We start from the raw sequence: 19327 nt of genomic DNA, 5'->3' as shown, positions 1-19327 counted from the left end.
CTGAGTAGAATGCTGCAGCTATTGCTGTTAGTCTATATAAAGACATGTGTATGAGTAGAAGGCTGCAGCTATTGCTGTTAGTCTCTATAACGACATGTGTCTGAATAGAAGGCTGCAGCTATTGTTATTAGTCTCTATAAAGACATGTGTCTGAGTAGAAGGCTGCAGCTATTGCTGTTAGTCTCTATAAAGACATGTGTCTGAGTAGAATGCTGCAGCTATTGCTGTTAGTCTCTATAAAGCATGTGTCTGAATAGAAGGCTGCAGCTATTGCTGTTAGTCTCTATAAAGACATGTGTCTGAGTAGAAGGCTGCAGCTATTGATGTTAGTCTCTATAAAGACATGTATCTGAGTAGAATGCTGCAGCTATTGCTGTTAGTCTCTATAAAGACATGTGTCTGAGTAGAAGGCTGCAGCTATTGGTATTAGTCTCTATAAAGACATGTGTCTGAGTAGAAGGCTGCAGCTATTGCTGTTAGTCTCCATAAAGACATGTGTCTGAATAGAATGCTGCAGCTATTGCTGTTAGTCTCTATAACGACATGTGTCTGAGTAGAAGGCTGCAGCTATTGCCGTTAGTCTCTATAAAGACATGTGTCTGAGTAGAAGACTGCAGCTATTGCTGTTAGTCTCTATAAAGACATGTGTCTGAGTAGAAGGCTGCAGCTATTGCTGTTAGTCTCTATAACGACATGTGTCTGAATAGAAGGCTGCAGCTATTGCTGTTAGTCTCTATAAAGACATGTGTCTGAGTAGAAGGCTGCAGCTATTGCTGTTAGTCTCTATAACGACATGTGTCTGAGTAGAAGGCTGCAGCTATTGCTGTTAGTCTCTATAAAGACATGTATCTGAGTAGAATGCTGCAGCTATTGCTGTTAGTCTCTATAAAGACATGTGTATGAGTAGAAGGCTGCAGCTATTGCTGTTAGTCTCTATAAAGACATGTGTATGAGTAGAAGGCTGCAGCTATTGCTGTTAGTCTCTATAAAGACATGTATCTGAGTAGAATGCTGCAGCTATTGCTGTTAGTCTCTATAAAGACATGTGTATGAGTAGAAGGCTGCAGCTATTGCTGTTAGTCTCTATAAAGACATGTGTCTGAGTAGAAGGCTGCAGCTATTGCTGTTAGTCTCTATAAAGACATGTGTCTGAGTAGAAGGCTGCAGCTATTGCTGTTAGTCTCTATAAAGACATGTGTCTGAGTAGAAGGCTGCAGCTATTGCTGTTAGTCTCTATAAAGACATGTGTATGAGTAGAAGGCTGCAGCTATTGCTGTTAGTCTCTATAAAGACATGTATCTGAATAGAATGCTGCAGCTATTGCTGTTAGTCTCTATAACGACATGTGTCTGAGTAGAAGGCTGCAGCTATTGCTGTTAGTCTCTATAAAGCATGTGTCTGAGTAGAAGACTGCAGCTATTGCTGTTAGTCTCTATAAAGCATGTGTCTGAGTAGAAGGCTGCAGCTATTGCTGTTAGTCTCTATAAAGACATGTGTCTGAGTAGAATGCTGTAGCTATTGCTGTTAGTCCCTATAAAGGCATGTGTCTGAGTAGAATGCTGCAGCTATTGCTGTTAGTCTCTATAACGACATGTGTCTGAATAGAAGGCTGCAGCTATTGCTGTTAGTCTCTATAAAGACATGTATCTGAGTAGAATGCTGCAGCTATTGCTGTTAGTCTCTATAACGACATGTGTCTGAGTAGAATGCTGCAGCTATTGCTGTTAGTCTCTATAAAGACATGTATCTGAGTAGAATGCTGCAGCTATTGCTGTTAGTCTATATAAAGACATGTGTATGAGTAGAAGGCTGCAGCTATTGCTGTTAGTCTCTATAACGACATGTGTCTGAATAGAAGGCTGCAGCTATTGTTATTAGTCTCTATAAAGACATGTGTCTGAGTAGAAGGCTGCAGCTATTGCTGTTAGTCTCTATAAAGACATGTGTCTGAGTAGAATGCTGCAGCTATTGCTGTTAGTCTCTATAAAGCATGTGTCTGAATAGAAGGCTGCAGCTATTGCTGTTAGTCTCTATAAAGACATGTGTCTGAGTAGAAGGCTGCAGCTATTGATGTTAGTCTCTATAAAGACATGTATCTGAGTAGAATGCTGCAGCTATTGCTGTTAGTCTCTATAACGACATGTGTCTGAGTAGAATGCTGCAGCTATTGCTGTTAGTCCCTATAAAGCATGTGTCTGAGTAGAAGGCTGCAGCTATTGCTGTTAGTCCCTATAAAGCATGTGTCTGAGTAGAGGGCTGCAGCTATTGCTGTTAGTCTCTATAAAGACATGTGTCTGAGTAGAAGGCTGCAGCTATTGCTGTTAGTCTCTATAACGACATGTGTCTGAGTAGAAGGCTGCAGCTATTGCTGTTAGTCTCTATAAAGACATGTATCTGAGTAGAATGCTGCAGCTATTGCTGTTAGTCTCTATAACGACATGTGTCTGAATAGAAGGCTGCAGCTATTGCTGTTAGTCTCTATAAAGACATGTGTCTGAGTAGAAGGCTGCAGCTATTGCTGTTAGTCTCTATAAAGCATGTGTCTGAGTAGAATGCTGTAGCTATTGTTATTAGTCTAAGCATGTGTCTGAGTAAAAGGCTGCAGCTATTGCTGTTAGTCTCTATAAAGACATGTGTCTGAGTAGAATGCTGCAGCTACACTGTATTGCTGTTAGTCTCTATAACGACATGTGTCTGAATAGAAGGCTGCAGCTATTGCTGTTAGTCTATATAAAGCATGTGTCTGAGTAGAAGGCTGCAGCTATTGCTGTTAGTCTCTATAAAGACATGTATCTGAGTAGAATGCTGCAGCTATTGCTGTTAGTCTCTATAACGACATGTGTCTGAGTAGAATGCTGCAGCTATTGCTGTTAGTCCCTATAAAGCATGTGTCTGAGTAGAAGGCTGCAGCTATTGCTGTTAGTCCCTATAAAGCATGTGTCTGAGTAGAGGGCTGCAGCTATTGCTGTTAGTCTCTATAAAGACATACGTCTGAGTAGAGGGCTGCAGCTATTGGTATTAGTCTCTATAAAGACATGTGTCTGAGTAGAAGGCTGCAGCTATTGCTGTTAGTCTCTATAAAGACATGTATCTGAATAGAATGCTGCAGCTATTGCTGTTAGTCTCTATAACGACATGTGTCTGAGTAGAAGGCTGCAGCTATTGCTGTTAGTCTCTATAAAGCATGTGTCTGAGTAGAAGACTGCAGCTATTGCTGTTAGTCTCTATAAAGCATGTGTCTGAGTAGAAGGCTGCAGCTATTGCTGTTAGTCTCTATAAAGACATGTGTCTGAGTAGAATGCTGTAGCTATTGCTGTTAGTCCCTATAAAGGCATGTGTCTGAGTAGAATGCTGCAGCTATTGCTGTTAGTCTCTATAACGACATGTGTCTGAATAGAAGGCTGCAGCTATTGCTGTTAGTCTCTATAAAGACATGTATCTGAGTAGAATGCTGCAGCTATTGCTGTTAGTCTCTATAACGACATGTGTCTGAGTAGAATGCTGCAGCTATTGCTGTTAGTCTCTATAAAGACATGTATCTGAGTAGAATGCTGCAGCTATTGCTGTTAGTCTATATAAAGACATGTGTATGAGTAGAAGGCTGCAGCTATTGCTGTTAGTCTCTATAACGACATGTGTCTGAATAGAAGGCTGCAGCTATTGTTATTAGTCTCTATAAAGACATGTGTCTGAGTAGAAGGCTGCAGCTATTGCTGTTAGTCTCTATAAAGACATGTGTCTGAGTAGAATGCTGCAGCTATTGCTGTTAGTCTCTATAAAGCATGTGTCTGAATAGAAGGCTGCAGCTATTGCTGTTAGTCTCTATAAAGACATGTGTCTGAGTAGAAGGCTGCAGCTATTGATGTTAGTCTCTATAAAGACATGTATCTGAGTAGAATGCTGCAGCTATTGCTGTTAGTCTCTATAACGACATGTGTCTGAGTAGAATGCTGCAGCTATTGCTGTTAGTCCCTATAAAGCATGTGTCTGAGTAGAAGGCTGCAGCTATTGCTGTTAGTCCCTATAAAGCATGTGTCTGAGTAGAGGGCTGCAGCTATTGCTGTTAGTCTCTATAAAGACATGTGTCTGAGTAGAAGGCTGCAGCTATTGCTGTTAGTCTCTATAACGACATGTGTCTGAGTAGAAGGCTGCAGCTATTGCTGTTAGTCTCTATAAAGACATGTATCTGAGTAGAATGCTGCAGCTATTGCTGTTAGTCTCTATAACGACATGTGTCTGAATAGAAGGCTGCAGCTATTGCTGTTAGTCTCTATAAAGACATGTGTCTGAGTAGAAGGCTGCAGCTATTGCTGTTAGTCTCTATAAAGCATGTGTCTGAGTAGAATGCTGTAGCTATTGTTATTAGTCTAAGCATGTGTCTGAGTAAAAGGCTGCAGCTATTGCTGTTAGTCTCTATAAAGACATGTGTCTGAGTAGAATGCTGCAGCTACAGTGTATTGCTGTTAGTCTCTATAACGACATGTGTCTGAATAGAAGGCTGCAGCTATTGCTGTTAGTCTATATAAAGCATGTGTCTGAGTAGAAGGCTGCAGCTATTGCTGTTAGTCTCTATTAGTGCTGTAGCCGAACCGCCGAACCGAACGGTAGTTCGCCGAACATGGCACTTCCGAACCGAACAGAACCGAACCGAACACTAAGACTTGGTTCGGAAGTTCGGCAAAAAAAAAAAAAAAAACGGCTTTCAGCTAATGAATTTATAAGTTTACACCCTTTCTTATCATTATATTTGCACATTCTCTATTTAATCTTCTTTGCAATTGTATGTTGGAATATGCGCTTATTTTGCGGTTACTAGATTTTGTTTTCATTTTCATGTTGACATTGTGGTTTTTACGGCCCTGATTAAGAAAGGAGATCCGATGAATGATGTTGCGCGAGCTTGCGCTATAATCATTTTACTGGCTTTCATCATCTCTCGCTCTGTGGCCGAATCGCCGAAGCATGGTAAAGAAAACCAAAACTGTATGAGTGTTCATTGGTTAAATCTAATTATCTTAAATATTGTTGTTTTTAGGTGGCGAACAAGATTCTTGTTTGAAAATCTTCAAAGTATTTTGAATGAACGAGCTCAATAAACTGAAAGTGAAAGATGAAGTACCATTAACATTACGAATTACGATACGATGTGATTAAGATCGTAACTCGTGTATTGTTGCGGCGGAGAATAAAGATCTGATTGAGGTGATTGACATTATTATTGAGGTGTCGGCTCGCTACTGTCTAGTTTTCATGATTTTAGAGAGAAGTAAAGAGTTTTGAAAACGAGAGATCCAGTGAAAGTGGGAAATAAAGTGAGTGACTGTTAGAGATGGAAAGGAGAGACGCAAAACAAATAATATAGAAATGAGATGAGGTGAAGTTATCTTTTTTATTATTAACAATCAGATGAAAATAAAAATCAAACACTCATGAATGATTACGGTATAGCATATAGCAAGATCCCCTTCCCCTCGTTGACGAGTTAAATGAAGATAAAGCCATGCGGAAACATTCATCTCTTGGGGGAAAATGACCCCCAATCTTTACTTTTTTTTTCCCTTTCTTATCAACTTCTCAAATTAACCATAAACAATTCGATGATCACTCTACTCCCCCTGTCCCATTACAGTCGTAAAACTTTGCATCCCACTTGGTCTGTATGTTCATGGTCGAATGAAATCTGACCAATGAAATCATAGAAATCTCGGGAATTGCTCTTCAATCAGTGAGCTGAGTTTCGCGAGCAGACAAAGCACGTGGCTGTATGTACCGATGCGACAATCAGCGACATGCGATTGGTGGTTTAGTTCACCCATCGAGCCAATTAGCGAAAGGCGCATTACATAAGCACGCTTTCTTCGACACGCCCCTGGCCCTACTATGCCTACAGTTCAGTGCACTGGCGCTGGCCGCCTCGACTGTATATATAAATATTCATGAGCTCAGAGTCCCGCAACAATGCAAGGGGACTGCATGCGCTGGCGCTGGCGCCTAGCTGGTACGAGTACGAGTGCGAGCGTAGTTAATTTGACAAGTATCCAAAGTGTGGTCCAGGTACATGGACGACTAGGAAGAGTCGCCATTTTAGAACTGTGAGTTACCCAATAAATCTGTCATCAGATAATCAAATTCGAGATAACAGTTGATTCGTTGAGCGCTATAACTTTCATAGTTTCATGTCAACAAGATAGAGATAAAATGGTTTGATGTGACAGAGGTACACGCGAGCACATGCAGTCAATCAAGTACAAATTGTCTACCGGTACGCTACGTATACCTGATCAATGAACTATAGCTTTATCAGTCTATCATTACCGAACCCCGAACCGAACCAATGTTCGGCAAATTTCTGCCGAACCTTGCCGAACCGAACCGAACCCGAACATGGCGCCTGACTTGCAGCACTAGTCTCTATAAAGACATGTATCTGAGTAGAATGCTGCAGCTATTGCTGTTAGTCTCTATAACGACATGTGTCTGAGTAGAATGCTGCAGCTATTGCTGTTAGTCCCTATAAAGCATGTGTCTGAGTAGAAGGCTGCAGCTATTGCTGTTAGTCCCTATAAAGCATGTGTCTGAGTAGAGGGCTGCAGCTATTGCTGTTAGTCTCTATAAAGACATACGTCTGAGTAGAGGGCTGCAGCTATTGGTATTAGTCTCTATAAAGACATGTGTCTGAGTAGAAGGCTGCAGCTATTGCTGTTAGTCTCCATAAAGACATGTGTCTGAATAGAATGCTGCAGCTATTGCTGTTAGTCTCTATAACGACATGTGTCTGAGTAGAAGGCTGCAGCTATTGCCGTTAGTCTCTATAAAGACATGTGTCTGAGTAGAAGGCTGCAGCTATTGCTGTTAGTCTCTATAAAGACATGTGTCTGAGTAGAAGGCTGCAGCTATTGCTGTTAGTCTCTATAACGACATGTGTCTGAATAGAAGGCTGCAGCTATTGCTGGTAGTCTCTATAAAGACATGTGTCTGAGTAGAAGGCTGCAGCTATTGCTGTTAGTCTCTATAACGACATGTGTCTGAGTAGAAGGCTGCAGCTATTGCTGTTAGTCTCTATAAAGACATGTATCTGAGTAGAATGCTGCAGCTATTGCTGTTAGTCTCTATAAAGACATGTGTATGAGTAGAAGGCTGCAGCTATTGCTGTTAGTCTCTATAAAGACATGTGTATGAGTAGAAGGCTGCAGCTATTGCTGTTAGTCTCTATAAAGACATGTATCTGAGTAGAATGCTGCAGCTATTGATGTTAGTCTCTATAAAGACATGTGTATGAGTAGAAGGCTGCAGCTATTGCTGTTAGTCTCTATAAAGACATGTGTCTGAGTAGAAGGCTGCAGCTATTGCTGTTAGTCTCTATAAAGACATGTGTCTGAGTAGAAGGCTGCAGCTATTGCTGTTAGTCTCTATAAAGACATGTGTCTGAGTAGAAGGCTGCAGCTATTGCTGTTAGTCTCTATAAAGACATGTGTATGAGTAGAAGGCTGCAGCTATTGCTGTTAGTCTCTATAAAGACATGTATCTGAGTAGAATGCTGCAGCTATTGCTGTTAGTCTATATAAAGCATGTGTCTGAGTAGAAGGCTGCAGCTATTGCTGTTAGTCTCTATAAAGACATGTATCTGAGTAGAATGCTGCAGCTATTGCTGTTAGTCTATATAAAGCATGTGTCTGAGTAGAATGCTGCAGCTATTGCTGTTAGTCTCTATAAAGACATGTGTCTGAGTAGAATGCTGCAGCTATTGCTGTTAGTCTATATAAAGCATGTGTCTGAGTAGAATGCTGCAGCTATTGCTGTTAGTCCCTATAAAGCATGTGTCTGAGTAGAAGGCTGCAGCTATTGCTGTTAGTCTCTATAAAGACATGTGTCTGAGTAGAAGGCTGCAGCTATTGCTGTTAGTCTCTATAACGACATGTGTCTGAGTAGAAGGCTGCAGCTATTGCTGTTAGTCTCTATAAAGACATGTGTATGAGTAGAAGGCTGCAGCTATTGCTGTTAGTCTATATAAAGCATGTGCCTGAGTAGAAGGCTGCAGCTATTGCTGTTAGTCTCTATAAAGACATGTGTATGAGTAGAAGGCTGCAGCTATTGCTGTTAGTCTCTATAAAGACATGTATCTGAGTAGAATGCTGCAGCTATTGCTGTTAGTCTATATAAAGCATGTATCTGAATAGAAGGCTGCAGCTATTGCTGTTAGTCTCTATAAAGACATGTGTATGAGTAGAAGGCTGCAGCTATTGCTGTTAGTCTCTATAAAGACATGTATCTGAGTAGAATGCTGCAGCTATTGCTGTTAGTCTATATAAAGCATGTGTCTGAGTAGAAGGCTGCAGCTATTGCTGTTAGTCTCTATAAAGACATGTATCTGAGTAGAATGCTGCAGCTATTGCTGTTAGTCTCTATAAAGACATGTGTATGAGTAGAAGGCTGCAGCTATTGCTGTTAGTCTCTATAAAGACATGTGTATGAGTAGAAGGCTGCAGCTATTGCTGTTAGTCTCTATAACGACATGTGTCTGAGTAGAAGGCTGCAGCTATTGCTGTTAGTCTCTATAAAGACATGTGTCTGAGTAGAAGGCTGCAGCTATTGCTGTTAGTCTCTATAAAGACATGCATGTGTCTGAGTAGAAGGCTGTAGCTATTGCTGTTAGTCTCTATAAAGCATGTGTCTGAGTAGAAGGCTGCAGCTATTGCTGTTAGTCTCTATAACGACATGTGTCTGAATAGAAGGCTGCAGCTATTGCTGTTAGTCTCTATAAAGACATGCATGTGTCTGAGTAGAAGGCTGTAGCTATTGCTGTTAGTCTCTATAAAGCATGTGTCTGAGTAGAAGGCTGCAGCTATTGCTGTTAGTCTCTATAACGACATGTGTCTGAATAGAAGGCTGCAGCTATTGCTGTTAGTCTCTATAAAGACATGTGTCTGAGTAGAAGGCTGCAGCTATTGCTGTTAGTATCTATAAAGACATGTGTATGAGTAGAAGGCTTCAGCTATTGCTGTTAGTCTCTATAAAGCATGTGTATGAGTAGAAGGCTGCAGCTATTGCTGTTAGTCTCTATAAAGACATGTGTCTGAGTAGAATGCTGTAGCTATTGCTGTTAGTCCCTATAAAGCATGTGTCTGAGTAGAAGGCTGCAGCTATCGCTGTTAGTCTATATAAAGACATGTATCTGAGTAGAATGCTGCAGCTATTGATGTTAGTCTCTATAAAAACATGTGTCTGAATAGAAGGCTGCAGCTATTGCTGTTAGTCTAAGCATGTGTCTGAGTAGAAGGCTGCAGCTATTGCTGTTAGTCTCTATAACGGCATGTGTCTGAGTAGAATGCTGCAGCTATTGCTGTTAGTCTCTATAAAGACATGTGTCTTAATAGAAGGCTGCAGCTATTGCTGTTAGTCTAAGCATGTGTCTGAGTAGAAGGCTGCAGCTCTTGCTGTTAGTCTCTATAAAGACATGTGTCTGAATAGAAGGCTGCAGCTATTGCTGTTAGTCTAAGCATGTGTCTGAGTAGAAGGCTGCAGCTATTGCTGTTAGTCTCTATAACGACATGTGTCTGAGTAGAATGCTGCAGCTATTGCTGTTAGTCTCTATAAAGACATGTGTCTGAGTAGAAGGCTGCAGCTATTGCTGTTAGTCTCTATAAAGACATGTGTCTGAGTAGAAGGCTGCAGCTATTGCTGTTAGTCTCTATAAAGACATGTGTCTGATGTGACGAAACCACAAACGGGCAATTAATGCTTATATTACATGTACATAGATTATGTAGATTTGAATCAGTGATAGGTCAATACGCCATCACGTGACCATAGCTGCAAGGATCGCATTTGTTATATTCTGGGTTTTGACGTCACCTCAGTGAATATAACTGCATTTTGCATTATGTATTGAGAAAATTTTGATTCAAGATTAACATGAAGCTTCAAAAAATCTACCTGGTAATTTTACTAGGAAAATTTGGATTCAAGAATAACATAAAGCCCCTAAAATTCTTTAAACATATAAATGAAATGTATTCATTACCAAATTCACCACATCTGGTTGGGCCATGTTTGTGATATAGCAGAATTGAAAAAAGTGTGTCACATTTAAACTAAGCAAGTTTATGTAAATAATCACTTCAGCAAAAAAACAATTGGTGTCCTACTATTAAAGGATTTTAATCAAACATCACAATGTATTGCAATTTCAACCCTAAGAGTCATTGATATATGAATGTGTTCTCCATGTAACATTGCTAAAAATAATTTGAACTACAACAAATCCTGGAAGGTACATGTATTTCATAAAGCTGTAAGTTACAAGAAACTTAAGTGGTGATCCTTTGTTAGGCGCTAAAATCAACATCAATGAAAATTTGTTGCATATCATTTAACCCAAGAAAGTATCACCAGTTGATTGTAAAGTCGCATGTAACCATCTGAAAAGATTTCAACTTCAAACATGGATTACGATTAATTACAGGAGACCTGTAAAGTCGCTCATAACACCCATCTGAAAAGATTTCAACTTCAAACATGGATTACAATTACAGGAGACCTTCCTTTACATTGACACATCAGAACACTTAGCCACAACTGAATTGATAATCATTGAGAAGTGAAACTATTAATAACTACACATACACCACATATACAAGGACATTTTGTAATATGTTACCCCAATGAGATGGAATGCATGACTGACCTTCTCTGAGTTTGATTATAAGATCTTGAAAGGCGGCATGTTGAGAAGGATCTTCTCTTGCTAAGTAATTATATTCCTTGAATGGACTGCTGTATGACACACTGACAGGAAGAAAAAACATAAAAGCAACAATAAAATGAGATACAGTTTGACAGACTCTTTAACCCCATGGTGTGGGGACTACTACTGAAAACATTGAGGTATACAATGTACATTGTACACACATAATCATGGAAAATTCACTCTAGACAATAAATGTGTCTTTCAAGCCTTGAAAGAAGCAGCTGCAGACCAGGGGCAATTTTTCAAAAAAAATTGCCCCCGGCTCACGGGCTCTTTACAGGAACCGGGGGCAATTAAAAAAATATATATAAAACGGAGAACCACATCGCAAATTTGTTTATAGTAAGCGCAGCTCCTGCAATTTTTTAATTAGTACATGAATAGCATGCTAAGTATTAGGCTTATTCAAACGTATTTAAGAAATCAGATTTAAATGTTTAAGTGTGTTTTGACACCCTCACTCCACATCGCCTTTACAACCACACACACATGGGCTTATTTATTTTTCATCTTTAATGAACCACGAACAATGACCCCCCCAAAAAAAAAAACTAAATAAATGAATAAAATAAAAATATAAAAAAAGAGAGAGCTGGAGAAAGAGAGAATTCAAATCAAATAATAATAAATTAAAAAAAAAAAAAAATTTAAGGTATTTTTTCATGGTTAGAATCACGAGTGTGGGTGAGTGTTTGTGTGTGATTGTGACTGTGAGGTGCACTTGGATTGCATATAAATTATGTTAAAGAAATGAAGAAATGAAATCAATATCTATTCAAATTCCAGCACATAGCCACAGGCTATGTACATGTAGGTTCATATGTACCTTAAGTTTTTTCACAAGTTATTTGAAAACGCAGATCTCCACAGAAAATGCCTTTCATTCTGGGAGAGTCTAAATTCGGTGAAAATAATAATAATAATAATAATAATAGCGGTATATTTACCCAGGGTAGCCGCTTCAGTTCCGAAAACTGTTCTCCCAGCGGGCCCTGCTATTATTACCCCGGCTTTAGCTGGGCTGCCTAGGCGCTCAAGCATTCAAGGAATTAATCCTGCCGGGTACCCATTTACCTCACCTGGGTCGAGTGCAGCACAATGTGGATAAATTTCTTGCCGAAGGAAATTACGCCATGGCTGGGATTCGAACCCACGACCCTCTGTTTCAAAGTCCGAAGACTAATCCACTGGGCCACAACGCTCCACATCAATGTATTCATTAATAACTTAAATATTCATTACAATGAAGAAATCATAAAGTTTTTTGACAGTTCTCAAAATTAACATGAAATCTAAACTCTATCTGAAACGGAAAATCACCATCACTTACATGTAGGCCATTACTGATAGAATTCTCACCCAGAGCTCTGGCAGAGAACATGAGCTCAAACTGGCTAGCTAACACCACACTCAAGTGCACGGCATCCTCCTATTTTTTATTAGATGGAGCCTTGTTTGATGATTTATTGTCTGATATTTACCCCTCTCAAAGAAAGAAATTAAAAAGCTATAATTCACAACTATAAGCTAAGTGATTTTGGCTTATTAAGGCTCCGTTTTGACAAGCAAAGTCGGCGACTGTGAGGATAAAAGACTCGCACATCGTATGTGGTGTGAACAGGGATTTATCTCCTGTGCAATTCGTATTACTATATCGCAGAACTGGAAATGTGTGCATTAGAAATTGCACACGGTGAAGTATAAAAAAACTGTTACCGCTACCGGAAGCACGCGCGCACATGTATTAAAGAAAAAAAAAGACGGACGTAGCTCACTTTTTATGGTACAGAAAAAAAGACGCACTTGGCAATTTGAAACTGCTTATCGTAAATTGAAAGTTACTTGATTTTGGCTTTTCAGATATTTAAATTACATGTATGATATGGCTTCACTGCTCACTCATGGCGGGTGCAATTACCTGGAAAATATTTGTGCCCGGTCGTCAAAATTTTGATGATTTTGGGGCTTTATGGGCGCAATTGATGGCTTTATGAGCGCGATTTGCGCTCAGCGCCCGCTTATTTCAAGGCTTGGTGTCTTTAAAGAAATACAAACATTAAGTATTGTGCAAATTTGATTGTTTTTCTCTTTTTGGGTAATTTTCATTCACATGAAATTTATCAAATACAATGCACATCAAGTTCAAGAATTTTTTTTACAAGATCTTCGTAATCTTTACCAATGTCATTAAAATGTAATGTATGCATCACAAGACCCTTGGAAGATCACTGAAAGACTTCAAGACGAGTGATATTTAAATTTTCTTTGAAATGTGTCTAAAAACTTTTGAAAGACCAAACAACTTTTTTCCAGCAGGATACATGTATGACCTTGAAGACCATTGTAAGGTACTGTAAGTCAAAAATCTTGTAAAATTTCTGAGATCATCAATTGAAAGATCATTGAAAATTCAATCAACTTTCCTGGTCTTTCAAAGATCTTTCAGTGATCTAGTATATAAAAGAAGGTTGATTGGTGTTAATACATGTTTAATTATTACCTTGGTTTTGTTGGTGATGTAGGAGAGAAGATTTGTATGTCATAGCTACTACATGTATGAAGAAGACTGCTACTCAACTGAAGCTCAAACTCTTCACTCTGTAATAGTAACTCACCTAAAAAGGGGAAAAGTAACATTGTAATGATTTTTATTCAATTACAATAATTTGCTGCAGATGCAACCTACATGTACATGTAGACCCTGGATAGTGTAAATACTGGATTTTCAGGGCTTTATATTAATCTAATGCCAGCAAAGCCATAGCTTCGGATGCTCTATTGATTGGCTTTGGAGATCTTGTTTGCCTTTTTTGCCATTTATAAATGTACCATAGAAAACAGTGATGTTGTCATAAAAAAAAATATGCAGTGCCAGCTAGATGTTGCTCTATAAATTGTTGAATGTCAAACAGGACAGCAGCAACTCCAATCTTTTAACATCTTTTCATCTGATGCAGCCGATCTCACGACCTCCGGGTTATGAGATGGATGCTCTACCAACTGAACCAACACATCCTAATGCTTACCACAGGTCTGGACTATTTTGAGAGCATTCTGGAACTTGCTCCAATCCTCCCCCAGTTCTGCCCCAACAGAGGTCATCATAGCATTAGTACTTCCTGGGTCAAGTCCACAGGATGACCTCAATGTCTCCAAAGCTCTGTCAAACTTCTGACAATACAAGCTAAAGAAGGCCTATCCATGAATTAAAAAAGTTTAGTTTATCTTTCTACTTTTCATATCTCACTGTTATTTGCAATAAGATGTATTAGAATTGGTTGCATTATGCACCATTATCACAGAAAAGATAAAAAAAAAACCACACACATATTGTTCAATCAAGATCAACAGCTGTCCTGGGTGGAATTGATCCTAATAGTCCTAGGTTATTACCATTCTCGTCATCCCCTTAAGATCTCAGCTGCAGATCGCGTAAAATATGCAAAATGGTTGAGAATGACTAAATTAATGTGGTTGCATATATAGATTCCACTACATTAATTCATTTCATTTTATATGAATTAATTATACTAATTTATGCATAAAATTAGAATTTGAGTGTAAACCAAGAATTTAAGACCCTGAAGTACAATCTTTTATTTCTTTTGAGACTCTTTGAGGGATTCTGATCAAATGCACGTTAAAAGAATTGTGGCATCAACATTTTCTCAAATGTATTTGTTTTTTAAATTTTTATATTGTATTTCTGTGTTTTTCTACCTTTTGATTTTTTAACATGAAATTGATTTTGAGAGGTAAATGCAAATATAATAATCCAGTTATGAATTTTGCCTAGAAACAGAACTTGGATTTGTAAATAAAATCATTATTATATTCAAACACATTTATACATACTGGTATTTATCTTTAAACAGTAATTTCTAAAAACAGAGATGTAAGTGCGACATACTTTGAGTGCTGCTAATAGACCAGCAATACCAAAGCCTCCAGTAAAAGATGTACATCTGTCTAAAGCCTATAAAATGGAACAAAAACAAGACAAGTTTACAATCATTTCATTGTGATACTGGATGTAGTACATCTACACGTAATATTCTGTCAATCAAATGTAAATCTATTCTACAAATGCAGGTACCTTTCAAGATTCAGGTTTTCTCTTTTCCCTTCATCTAACAGTAGCTCAACAACATGGTATACAGTAGGGGGGGGGGTGCTTTTGAAGCTATTACAACTCACAATTTGTTTTCACATATGCTTTTGTATACCGATGGCTGTACATGTATCTGTTTGTTTGTGGGCTCAAATTCCATCTTCAATATGCATATGTGTTTTTGTAAATCATTGTAAATGTTTGATCCAATGGAATACAAATTTCTGCATTGCGGATCATGCCAATAAATTCAATTAAATACATTCACCTGAAGGAACCTACTTTGAGACCCCTCCTTGCTCTACCTAACCAGTTGACATCCCCCTCCCCTCTATCCCTATGCACCTCCCCTGGCTACCAGAATACAGTACCAGTTGCCATCTTATTCACCAAAGAAATTTTCAGATCAGAAACAATATGAAATTAAATGTGTTTTTTATTACTAACATTCAAAATAATAATTCTGTTATCATGACTCTATATGAACATAAAGCAAAATAAAACTAATGATTTTATAGAAAAGAAGACTAAGATTTTGTGTCTAATCTGGAGTTAAACTTGGGATTACTCACGACAAGACTACTCAATGTAATTACCTCATTTGTCAGTTTGAATATCTTATTGAGTGAATCTGAAAGTAACTGAGCGCAGTCTATCAAATCATGCCTTGCCTGTTGTGAAGAAAAAAAAATCAAAACTTTTCAAACTTTTTTTTTTTAATGCGACTTTTTCACTTCAATCATTTTCTTGTTTCTGATGGCTGGTCAGTTATGGTCTCCTTCTCGTCTTTCATACTGTATGTTTTGTCACTTCCGTGTCCGTCTTCGTAGGCAATAATCTACAATGGTTATTTAGAGGGGTCAACACAATACAAGCAATGCTGTTTAGTGGATCCCTCCATTTTCTCAGAATTTTATTTTAAAATGTTTATGATATTTTGCTTTGATGTTTTGTTTTACTTATAGACAAATATCATATATTGTACATGCCTCAATTTATATTGTCTGTATAAGTTCATTGTAATTATTTCGACCACTTTACTTTATTCTGTTGAAAATGAAATAAATTGAAATTGAAAAAAAAAATTGAAATTTCATATCTTCCATATTCATATATTTTCTATACATTGTTAAATGTTTCTGAAATAAAATAAACAGACACAGAAAAGTCAAAAATATGTTATTTATAAAAAAATGAATATGTATCATGTTATTGATAATCGATTTTGAATATACTCAAATGATTGTATATAATCTTATGATTTTTCAAACCTTAGAGAACTGATATATATTCAAGATTTACTTCTTACCATATTAATAGTTGAGAGTTCTTGTATTAAATGTTCTTCCTCATAGAAGCTGTATCTTATCAGATATGGAATGTATGGGGCATGGATCGCATGTACCAGGTCTTCAAAATGACTACCAATCAGTTTGTCTGTAGAAAATAAATAGAGCAATTCTTGTTGGGATGCTCTCCAGGGAGTGGAGAAAGTACATATATTGTGTTCAGGCATGCCAAAATCTGATGACCAGGGAAATGCAATATCTGTAGTGCTTAGAGACGCCATTCTAAATATTGTTATTACCATGGGGCAAGAGCAAAATCTGATGACCAGGAAATGCAATACATGTATCTGTAGTGCTTAGAGAAGCCATTCTAACTATTGTTATTACCATGGGGAAAGAGCAAAATCTGATGACCAGGAAATGCAATATCTGTAGTGCTTAGAGAAGCCATTCTAACTATTGTTATTACCATGGGGCAAGAGGACTCACACAATGACTTGGAATTCAAGCATGGCTTGACTTTAAAAAAATTCTTGATACCCCCCCCCCCCCACTTCTTGAAATTGTTTCAGCAAACTCCAAGGAAACATAATAAATGTCTGAGTACCCTGAAATCTCTCCAAAGTATTCATTTTTAAAAATCTTCTTTTGAATTCTTATCCATAGGCCGTTTATCGTTCCTCTCCTATTCCCCTCCCCAGTATTTTGTTTAAAGGAAACCAAAACCTAAGAAGAGAAGCAACCTTATTGGTAAGAGTGTAAAACAAGTTTCATCAAAATCTGTTATGAAATAGGCAAGTTATGGACACTTAAAAAGTCTTGTTGTACTTTCTATGGGGATCCTCAAATTGGCAAACATGCTTCAAAATGGCTGATTTTATGGACAACCCTCCTTTTGTTTTATACACAAATTTTCAGATTTTTACCTTTATTTTACATATTTCACATTATCCCCTTCGTTCCAATAAAGTGGAATCAAAATCATGATATTTGGTTTGTGAGTTTTGAAAAGTGACAATTTTGCCTTCTGGCGGTGCTCAATGAAGCATGACATAAAATACGTCCATAACATTTACTCAGAGAGTAGCTTATAAAATTACCTACACGCTCATGTATACATATTAAAAACTCGCATTGGTTTGAAAATTATGGGTGTTTTTTTAAGGGGTGACTTACTTTTTGTTGTTGTGTATATTAATAATAATAATAATAATATACATTTAAATAGCACTTAATACTAAATGTTTATAAGCACTGCATACTTTTACCCAGGCTTTAGCATGGCTACCCTGATTGGACGCTCGAGCATTCAAGGAATTCCTTCCTACCAGGTACCCATTTACTACACCTGGGTGGAGAGTGGCAAATGTAGATAAACACCTTGCCCAAAGATGCGAGTGATGCAGTGGGATTTGAACCCTGTACCTTGTGGTTTAAAGTCAGAAGACTTATCCACTGAGCCACAACAACTATATTTCTTCATCTACTCTCATATACATACAGAATATTATAAAGGGACTGACATTCAATAGGTCATTAGGCCTATTGGCAATCCCACCACTCTCTGTTGACAAAGTTGAATTAATTTCATACTACGGCATACTGTACTACTGCACTTTTATCAGAATTTTCCTTTTTTAATCAGATTCTGAAAATATAATAGAATTGATGTGACATGACATTTAATATGTGTAGAGTTTACCAAAAGCTAAAGAATTAAAATACACTGTACCAAGACTCACCCGTCACAGACTGTATAGCTCCCTCTAAACTTTTGATAAATCGCAAGGTGATCTGTGATCAAAACATCAAAATCAGTAATTCTGTCCGCGTCAAATATCTTAGGAGTTGGGATCACAGAAATAGCAAAGGAAGTTTGGCTTATTAGATGTTAATAATACAAGTGTTTAAAAAAAAAAGACTGGTCTGAGTGAATTGATTAAACGAGGTGATTACACACCTCGCTAAAGACAGATTTTACGACACATAAATCAACATTAACGTGAAACTTTTTCAAACCCATCCACCAAAAATATCAGTGTCATCTTACCTTTTCATCATCCTAAACCCTGCAGATAATTCATATGAACTATCTTTTGCATATATCTTGTTATCAGATCAAGGATCGTTGAAGAAGCGCATGTGTGTGGCCCCCAATAAACAAGGTGGTTCACAAACCACAAGTCTCGCCTACTTTCGCAATAAAAAAGAAGATGCAATATGACCTCTTGACCCCTAGATGACCTTTGACCCCATTATCCTCATGAACACACATGTAGTATTACCCCCATGATCATTTTTTTTCAATAAAAAAATAAAAATTCCTTCGCAAACTCACTTTCATTACATACATTTTCCAATATTGTCTACCTACAACCACATCATTTTTAATGAGAATATCTTACTAAAATCACCAAAAGAACTTAGACAGGATAATTTTCCAGTAAATCATGGCACAGCGCAACCATTCACAGATCTATTGTGCATGATAACGTTCTCTTTTTTTTTTGGGGGGGGGGGAACAACAACACATGTCTCGCTCGTCTTGCATTACGGACAGCGCCATCTATCATGTTTGAGCCTACAATCAGTATAACAATGGATGACTTTGCGAAGCTTGCTATGATCCAATTTTCAAACTTACAGTAGTGTCATTGAGTCATTCTCTTTCTTTCGAGGTATGCTTGATGTATTAGGTTTCACGGTACACCATGTATCTTTCTTGGGCAAGTGTTGGTCCTGAAAAGGACCACCCAATCTCGACGTTTCGACAAGTGCATTCTTGTTGTCTTCAGGAGAATGTTCTCTAGAAGATGACAAGAACACACTTGTCGATACGTCGAGATTGGGTGGTCCTTTTCAGGACCAACACTTGCCCAAGAAAGATACATGGTGTACCATGAAACCTACTACACTATTCTTCTTCGCCATGGAAACCTTCAGAAGTTACACTACCGCTCAAAGGTTTTGGCATCGGTACTCACCCATTAACCGTTCCGAACATCGGTTAGTGAACGGAGAGCGATAAGCGCCCGCTGCCCGAAGTTCGGAGCCGCACCGCTAGCTCACCGCTGGCTCACCGAAGGCTTACCTCGGTGCAAAACCGGAGCGCGTGCTGAGTCTACGAGCACGCATAAATGAACTCTCGATAGTCGCGCGCACTATATTTGCCTGCTGACG

General features: G+C 38.3%; 1 protein-coding gene across 1 annotated transcript in view; it reads right to left on the bottom strand.

Moving 5' to 3' along the window:
- LOC129279031 (conserved oligomeric Golgi complex subunit 7-like) overlaps positions 1–19073 on the bottom strand; it is a 48181-nt gene extending 29108 nt beyond the window's left edge. The window contains exons 1-7 of the mRNA XM_064111559.1: positions 17890–19073; positions 16168–16295; positions 15455–15529; positions 14658–14723; positions 13774–13942; positions 13248–13362; positions 10685–10785 (exon numbers count right to left, since the gene is read on the bottom strand). Of these exons, the coding sequence (XP_063967629.1) occupies positions 10685–10785; positions 13248–13362; positions 13774–13942; positions 14658–14723; positions 15455–15529; positions 16168–16170 (529 nt within the window). The 5' untranslated portion in view covers positions 16171–16295; positions 17890–19073. The remainder of the gene's footprint in view (positions 1–10684; positions 10786–13247; positions 13363–13773; positions 13943–14657; positions 14724–15454; positions 15530–16167; positions 16296–17889) is intronic.
- Positions 19074–19327: the final 254 nt, after the last annotated feature.

Source organism: Lytechinus pictus, chromosome 16 (assembly GCF_037042905.1).
Source record: "Lytechinus pictus isolate F3 Inbred chromosome 16, Lp3.0, whole genome shotgun sequence".
NCBI lineage: Eukaryota > Metazoa > Echinodermata > Echinoidea > Temnopleuroida > Toxopneustidae > Lytechinus > Lytechinus pictus.
Note: the sequence above shows the minus strand (reverse complement) of the source record. Positions and strands in the feature narration are given on the sequence as shown.